At 46.4% G+C, this 8,731-nt stretch overlaps 1 protein-coding gene across 1 annotated transcript; it reads left to right on the top strand.

Moving 5' to 3' along the window:
• Positions 1 to 2,660: 2,660 nt before the first annotated feature.
• Positions 2,661 to 8,137, top strand: LOC130681979 (uncharacterized). Its single transcript, XM_057496100.1, is given in 2 exon segments — positions 2,661 to 6,639; positions 6,694 to 8,137. Coding segments are annotated over 2 exon segments (5,154 nt in total). The 3' UTR covers positions 7,869 to 8,137.
• The last annotated feature ends 594 nt before the right edge of the window (positions 8,138 to 8,731 follow it).

The following is an 8,731-nucleotide window of genomic DNA, read 5'->3' as shown; positions in this document are numbered from 1 at the left end:
CTGTTGAAGTGACATGGCGAAGCTCAGTAGGTGGCCCAATTTACAATTTAATCTTTATAACTCTCTGTGACTATTGGAATGTACTATAAAATAACAGATTCTGGGTATCATCTATAGGAAAACTAACTTCTTCCCCAGTGGGTCTGAACATTATTAGACCTTCCGAAAGCTCCTCCTACTCCTGAGGCATTTCTCCAGAAATGCTGGCATTTCATACTATCCTTGTAATATTCTGAATCCTTGTTGTTCAGAGCACAGTGATTATATTTTTTCCCAAACCAGTAAACCACAAAAATGTAGGAAGCAGAAAATTACTTGTGAGCAAAATGAAACCATTATTTACAGTAATTAAGAGATGATGAATTTGGGGGAATTGATTTAAGGAAGGGAAGACTCTATACTACTTAATTAGATAAAAACACTATTATAGAAACTTTACAAAAAACAGTATGTGCTAAGTAGCCCATGCTCCATTTTCTGATATCTAAGACATCTATCCTTTGAGTTACACAGTTTAGATGGAAATATGAGTTACTCCACCTTCAGGTAACTCTGTAATGCTACAGAGTACAAAATATTCCATTTTCTGGGTGTTGGCAATGTTCAAGAACTCTTATTCTCAATACAGTCAGATGCTTTTATTTGTTTTATAAGACTAGGGACAATTCCTTACAAATACAGCAGCATGTTAGAGCTGCTGCATAAGAGAACTCTCCTCCTTCCTTCCACTTTTCCTTCCTTCCCTCTTTCCTCCATCCTTTTCTTTTTGTTTTAAATTCAAACTGAATACCCTCCCTTGTTTTTCCTAAGAAGACCCATCCCTGAGACTCACAGACCTTCAAATAAAACCTTCAAACACAAGTGGAAAAATGATAAATTTATCTTTTTGTATTTGTAAATGAGAAAGTTATTCAACCACAATTGTTTTTTCTTGAGATTAAAAACCAGGTGAAAGATACCATGTTCAGAGAAATGTAATTGAAGATATCCAATGGTTTTAAAACCCTAGTGGGGGTCAGCCAACTCTTGCTTTTGAGAGTGGAGACATTTACAAGAACTTTTATAATCTTACCTCAGAAAGAAAATTGGTAAAAAACGTTTCTGATTCATGATATTATCTCAAAGTGAAGACTCAATAAAATTTAGCTATAGAAAGATAGAAAGAAGAAACAGTATTTGTAGTGAAATATTATCATAAAGACTATCAAATTCAGTAAAATAATGGACATGTTTTTCATGGAACTGGGTACTGAGAATTCTCTAAGGAAAGAAAGTAATTCAGAGCAAATAGGAAAGTAATTATTTGTAATGGTCCACTTGATGGCCCACTTGCCTTTTGTGATGTATATCAACTTGACTGGAACATGTGGTGCCGATATTTGACTAAACATTATTTCTGGGTGTGTCTGTGAGAGTGGTTCTGGATGACATTAGCATTTGAATTGATGGACTCAGTAAAGCTTATTGACTCCCCAGTGTGGATGAGCATCATCCAATCACTAAATAGAACAAAATAGGCAGTGGCAGGGAGAATTTGCCTCCTCTGCTTGACTGCTGAACTAGGCGTTGTGTTTCTCCTAACCTCAGTCTGGGATTTAACCACAGGTACTCAGGCCTTCAGACTGCCTAAACTACATCATTAGCTTCCCTGTGGCTCCAGCTGCAGAAGGCAGATGGTGGGTCTTCTCAGCCTTTATAATTATATTGTAGAACCTGAAGAATCAAAAGTTAGCATAAGCACAGCCATCTTAAAGGCTCAAACACCATTTTCTAACCTAGAAGGAGAAAAATTACTAGAACTTTGAAAAACAAGTTAGTCAGCCAGTGTTAATTGTAGTAACCTTTAGTTAGCTAACCTCAATCAGTTAAGCTTATCTTGCTAGAACCACCCTAAACATAACGAAAGTGATTTTATCTAACCAGACCCCCAGGATGTGGCGTCAGCCGAAAATTTATGTGTCTATGGAAAAACACTGTATTGTGACTGTAGAAAATACTGCCCCTTTGAAAATGCTATAAAAACTTCTGGCTTTGTGTGTTCGGGGTCCTCGTTGAGACCCACTGCGTTGGGCTAACACATGGACCCCAGCTAGCTGGCCTCTGAATAAATTCCTCTTGCTTGTTGCATCAAGAGACGCCTTCCGTGAGTGATTTGGGGCGGCGTCCTCCTCTGGGAGAATCCAACATTTGGGGGCTCGTCCGGGATCGTGCGCTCACCCCGCTTCACTCCCGAAGCCGTTCTTGGAGGAAGAGGTAAGATTAGTGGCGCCTTGAGTTGTCTGTGTTCTGTGTTCTGCTTTTCAGTGAGACCGGTCGGAGTTGTGAAAAGGGTACCCTCTGTCTGGCAGCCGTCCTGGTCCCGTAAGGGGTCGCGACTGCGGTCGGTAGACGTACTTGGAGCACCGCAGGCTGCAACTCTGGGACACGCCCCGGGGAGTTTGGAGGGCCAGGGACACCTGGTGGCCTCCCACCTGTTTTTCCGCAAAAGTGAACCGGATGAGATAGGGTTGGTTTTTGGGCGCCGAGAGTATCAGCCCACTGATTCCTTCCGGTTCTTGGTCAGAAATCTGAGGAAGACAAAAAGCGGCCGCTGTGTGTCTAATCTCTGTGTGTCTCTGTTTTTTGTGTCCTTTACATGTCTAATAATTGTTATACTGGCAATGGGACAGACAGTGATGACCCCCCTTAGCCTGACGTTAGGTCATTGGACAGAAGTGAGAGCAAGGGTGCATGACTTGTCGGTAGAAGTTAAAAAAGGGCTGTGGCAGACTTTCTGTACCTCCGAGTGGCCCACTTTTAACGTTGGATGGCCCCCGGAGGGGACTTTTGACCTCTCCACTCTGCTTGCAGTAAAAGCTGTTGTTTTCCAGAATTCAACTCGGGGACATCCGGATCAGCAGCCCTACATTATGGTCTGGCAAGAATTGGTGGAAAATCCACCGCCCTGGGTAAAGCCCTGGGTGCGAAAAAAAGCGAACTCTCGAGTCTTATTGGCTCAGGCTCAACCTCAGGGAAAAGGGAAAGGGACCACCAAAATACACCCTGACACTCAAGACTTGCTCATGGTTGATGATCCCCCTCCTTACCCTCCTGCCTCTGCCCCAGCGCCCGAGGCCCCGGCGGCCGAGGCCCCAGTGCCTCCGGCCCCGGCACCTCCGATGCCTCTAGCCTCTGGTACCGAGGCATCGGGGTCAGCTCCGGGACCGGCCCAGGGAACTCGGCAGCGCCGAGGGGCCGCATTGGACCCATCAGGTATTTTTCCCCTCAGGTCTTATGGGGCCCCCATTCTCAGGGAGGAAGGAGACCCGCCTTTCCAACCTCTGCAATACTGGCCATTCTCCTCTGCCAATTTATATAATTGGAAAGCTAACCACCCTCCTTTTTCAGAGGAACCGCAGAGACTAATGGGACTGATAGAGTCCCTGATGTTCTCTCACCAGCCCACTTGGGATGATTGTCAGCAGCTCTTACAGGTACTCTCCACCACGGAAGAAAGAGAAAGGATCCTCCTGGAAGTGCGAAAGAACGTGCCTGGAGCTGACGGACGACCGTCGCAACTCCCTCATGATATAGAAAGGGGGTTCCCACTGACCAGACCCAACTGGGACTTTAATTCTCCAGAAGGTAGGGAGCGACTAACCATCTATCGCCAGGCTCTGGTGGCAGGTCTTTGCGGGGCTGCAAGGCGCCCCACCAATTTGGCCAAGGTAAGAGAGGTTAGTCAGGGAGCCGCTGAGGCACCCGCAGTGTTCTTAGAACGCCTGATGGAAGCCTTCAGGCGGTATACTCCTTTTGACCCCACTTCTGGGGAACACAGTGCTTCAGTGGCTCTTGCCTTTATTGGGCAATCAGCACCTGAAATTAGAAAGAAGCTTCAGAGACTAGAAGGCTTACAGGATTTGTCGTTGAGAGATTTGGAGAAAGAAGCTGAGAAAGTCTATTATAAGAGAGAGACTGAGGAGGAGAAGGAATTAAGGAAGGAAAAGGAAAGAGAAAGTAAAGAGGAAAAGAGGGATAGGAAGCATGAGAGAAATTTAACAAAAATCTTGGCCGCAGTAGTAGAAGGTAAGGGACGCCCGCCCTCTAGTGGTAGAACTAGTAAGGCAGGGCACCTGGGCAACCGGCTTCCTTTGGATAAAGATCAATGTGCATACTGCAAAGAGAAAGGACATTGGGTGAAAGAATGCCCTAAAAAGCCACTGCAGAAGCCCCCAAAAAAGGTGTTGTCTCTGCTGGAAGACGAAGATTAGGGAGGACGGGGCTCGGAACCCCTCCCCGAGCCCAGGGTAACTCTGAAAGTGGAGGGGCAACCCGTTGAGTTCCTAGTAGACACCGGTGCTCAATATTCTGTATTAACTAAAGACAAGGGCCCTCTCTCTGGCAAAAAGTCTTGGGTGATTGGAGCTACAGGCCAGAAACAATATGCATGGACCACCCGAAGAGCAGTAGACTTAGGAGTAGGACGAGTAAGTCACTCGTTCCTCATTATACCGGAATGCCCTACGCCCCTGTTAGGAAGGGACATCTTAACCAAAGTAAGAGCCCAAATATCTTTTCAAGCTGAGAAACCTCTGGTGACTAATCAGGAAAATAAGCCTTTGGACTTGAGTATTCTGACCATAAGATTGGAAGACGAATACTGTCTTTTTATGGAACCAGAGCCCTCCCGAATTAGTCAGGAGTGGCTCGACCGATTCCCAGGAGCCTGGGCGGAGACGGCGGGCATGGGGCTCGCCAAGAACCAGCCCCCTGTAATCATAGAACTAAAAGCTTCAGCCTTGCCAGTGACTGTGAGGCAATATCCAATGAGTAAAGAAGCCAGGGATGGAATTAGGCCACATATCCAGAAGCTTATGGAACAGGGAATATTAGTAAAATGTCAATCCCCATGGAACACCCCCTTGCTGCCTGTAAAAAAGGCAGGAATGGGAGATTACCGACCAGTACAAGATTTAAGAGAAGTTAACAAAAGGACACAGGACATTCACCCCACCGTGCCAAATCCCTATAACCTACTAAGCTCCCTGGCCCCAAAAAACATCTGGTATTCAGTTTTAGATCTAAAGGATGCTTTCTTTTGTCTGCGCTTGCACCAGAACAGCCAACCGCTGTTTGCCTTTGAGTGGAAAGATCCCACCACAGGAACTACTGGGCAATTGACCTGGACTCGTTTGCCACAAGGATTCAAGAACTCGCCCACCCTCTTCGATGAGGCTTTACATCAGGACTTGGCTTTCTACCGAGCTTCAAACCCACAGGTAACTTTGCTGCAATATGTTGATGACTTATTGATAGCTGCTCCCACCCGGGAGACCTGCCAAGAGGCCACTGAAGCCCTTTTGACTGAACTTGCCAAATTAGGGTATAGAGCATCTGCTAAGAAGGCACAGATCTGCCAACAACAAGTGATTTATTTGGGATATTCCCTGAGAAAAGGGAAAAGGTGGCTTACTGAAGCCCGGAAGCGGACTGTGACGCAGATTCCGGTCCCCACTACAGCACGCCAGGTTCGTGAGTTTCTGGGGACAGCAGGGTTTTGTAGATTGTGGATACCCGGATATGCTTCCTTGGCCGCCCCTCTGTACCCCCTTACCAAGGGGACAGCCCCGTTTGTTTGGGGATCTGAGCAACAACAGGCCTTTGATGATATCAAGAAAGCCCTCCTCTCAGCACCCGCTCTAGCATTGCCAGACGTAACTAAGCCATTTGTCCTTTTCGTGGACGAACGGAGCGGAGTAGCTCGAGGAGTGTTGACCCAACAATGGGGACCTTGGAAGAGACCTGTCGCCTATCTGTCAAAAAAATTAGACCCCATGAGTAGTGGGTGGCCTGCCTGCCTGAGAGTAGTAGCAGCTGTGGCCCTCCTAGTTAAAGATTCTGACAAACTAACACTGGGACAAAAACTCACTGTGGTTGCTTCACATGCGTTGGAGAGCATAATCCGGCAACCACCCGAAAGATGGATGTCAAATGCCAGAATGACTCACTACCAGACCTTACTCCTGAATCGTGATCGTGTGGAATTTGCCCCACCCGCCATCCTAAACCCAGCTACTCTGCTCCCCGATTTGGGAAAAGAAGTACTTCATACCTGCCAGGAAATCCTGGCTGAGGAGGCGGGGACCCGCCAGGGCTTACAAGATCAGCCTTTAGAAGGGCCAGGACTCCTGACTTGGTATACAGACGGGAGCAGTTACGTTATGGATGGTAAGAGAATGGCGGGAGCTGCAGTAGTGGATGATAACCGAATCTTGTGGGCCAGTGGACTTCCAACGGGCACTTCTGCACAGCGAGCAGAGCTCGTCGCTCTGACTCAGGCTCTAAAGATGGCAGAAGGTAAGAGACTTAACGTCTATACCGACAGCCGATACGCTTTTGCCACCGCTCACATACACGGGGCTATTTATAGACAGAGAGGGTTATTGACTTCTGTCGGGAGAGATGTTAAAAACAAACAAGAAATTTTAAATTTGTTAGAAGCCATCCATAGACCTAGAGAAGTGGCAATAATACATTGCCCTGGGCATCAAAAAAGCGACTCTCTAATAGCTCAAGGAAACAGAAGGGCGGACCAAGCTGCAAAACAAGCAGCCCAGGGAATGAATATCTTACCCCTCCAAGTGTACCCGGAGGCCACTTGTATTAAGAGCTTCCAGTATACACCCGAAGACCTCGCTTGTATAAACAAATTAGGGTTTAAAAATTCCTCACCCCACGAGATATACAAGTCTGAAAAAGGGAGAGTTGTCTTGCCCCAGAGAGAGGCAGAAGAATACTTAAGGCAATTGCATCAATTGACACATTTGGGAGCAAAAAACCTAAAGACCTTGGTTCAAGACTCCCCTTATCATGTTATTGGATTAGGAAAACTGGCTGACAAGGTTGTAAGAAATTGTGTTCCCTGCCAATTAGTAAATGTGAGTAAAAATCCAGTAACATCCGGGAAAAGACTTCGAGGGGATCGCCCAGGAGCTTACTGGGAAGTTGACTTCACTGAGATCAAGCCTGCTAAGTATGGATATAAGTACCTTCTAGTTTTCCTAGACACATTTTCAGGATGGACAGAGGCATTCCCCACCAAAACTGAGACAGCTAAGACGGTGTCTAAAAAGATCCTTGAAGAAATATTTCCCAGGTTTGGAATCCCAAAGGTAATCGGCTCCGACAACGGCCCTGCCTTTGTTGCCCAGGTAAGTCAGGGATTGACCAAGATTTTGGGGACGGATTGGAAATTGCATTGTGCATACAGGCCCCAGAGCTCAGGACAGGTAGAAAGGATGAATAGAACTCTAAAAGAGATCCTGACTAAATTATCCATAGAGACTGGTTTATATGATTGGTTGGTCCTCCTTCCCTTCGCCTTATTCCGAGTTAGAAACACCCCCAGCCGTTTTAGACTAACACCCTTTGAAATAATGTTTGGAGCCCCAGCTCCACTAAATGCAGCTCACCTCCACGTATCCCCTGAATCTGTGACTAATAAGTTTCTGCTTGAAAGGTTACGGGCTCTGGAAGTTGTGCAGAAAGAAGTGTGGGCCTCTATCTGAGAAGCCTATCGGCCAGAGGACATTTCAGTACCTCACCCGTTCCAAGTGGGAGACTCTGTCTACGTAAGGCGACATCGAACGGAAAATCTTGAGCCTCGGTGGAAAGGACCCTTCATCGTCCTTTTGACCACACCTACAGCTGTGAAAGTAGATGGCATCTCTTCCTGGATACATGCTTCACATCTGAAGAAAGCGCCTCAACCAGACCCGGACTGGCGAGTAATTCGAACTGATAACCCTCTTAAATTTCGCTTGTGTAAAAATGATTGTGTCACTAACAATTCTAATGACCCAGTTACTTCCCACCTTCCAGAACCCTAACCCCCATGAACCCAGGTTACTCACATGGCAAATCATTACCCCGGCTTCCCAACAAGTAGTAGTCCAGTTAACAGGACAACACCCTAGGGGAACTTGGTGGCCTACCCTCACTGTAGATTTGTGCACTCTCTTCAAACAAGACTCATGGTACGAAGATAAAGTTGGGGTACCCGGATGTGGTACTCGGGATTATACAGTGCATTGGGGCTCTGGGACCATGAAGGAGCTCCAGAATACCTGCTTCTATGTATGCCCAGCCCCCTCAGCCGATAGTGCCAAGGCCTCACAGTGTGGTGGGAAGACAGATAGAAAGGCTAGACCAGAGAAAGAGAGAACGAGAAGCCGGCCAAGGGCTATTTGAATCTTGGTTCACTAGGTCCCCGTGGCTTACGACCTTGATATCCACTCTGGCTGGGCCCTTACTCATCTTTGTGTTGCTCCTCACTTTGGGACCCTGCATATTAAATCGGCTGATAACTTTTGTTAGAGAAAGAGTGAGTGCCGTTCATGTACTAATGTTGCAGCAACAATATCATTCACTCACCCAACAGGAAGATACAAACATTCCATGATTGGAATGCCCTTAAAGAGAAGTGGGGAAATGTAGAACCTGAAGAATCAAAAGTTAGCATAAGCACAGCCATCTTAAAGGCTCAAACACCATTTTCTAACCTAGAAGGAGAAAAATTACTAGAACTTTGAAAAACAAGTTAGTCAGCCAGTGTTAATTGTAGTGACCTTTAGTTAGCTAACCTCAATCAGTTAAGCTTATCTTGCTAGAACCACCCTAAACATAACGAAAGTGATTTTATCTAACCAGACCCCCAGGATGTGGCGTCAGCCGAAAATTTATGTGTCTATGG

Source organism: Manis pentadactyla, chromosome 1 (genome assembly GCF_030020395.1).
Source record: "Manis pentadactyla isolate mManPen7 chromosome 1, mManPen7.hap1, whole genome shotgun sequence".
Classification (NCBI taxonomy): Eukaryota; Metazoa; Chordata; class Mammalia; order Pholidota; family Manidae; genus Manis; species Manis pentadactyla.
The sequence above is the reverse complement of the archived record's forward strand: the minus strand, read 5'-3'. Positions and strand labels throughout refer to the sequence as shown.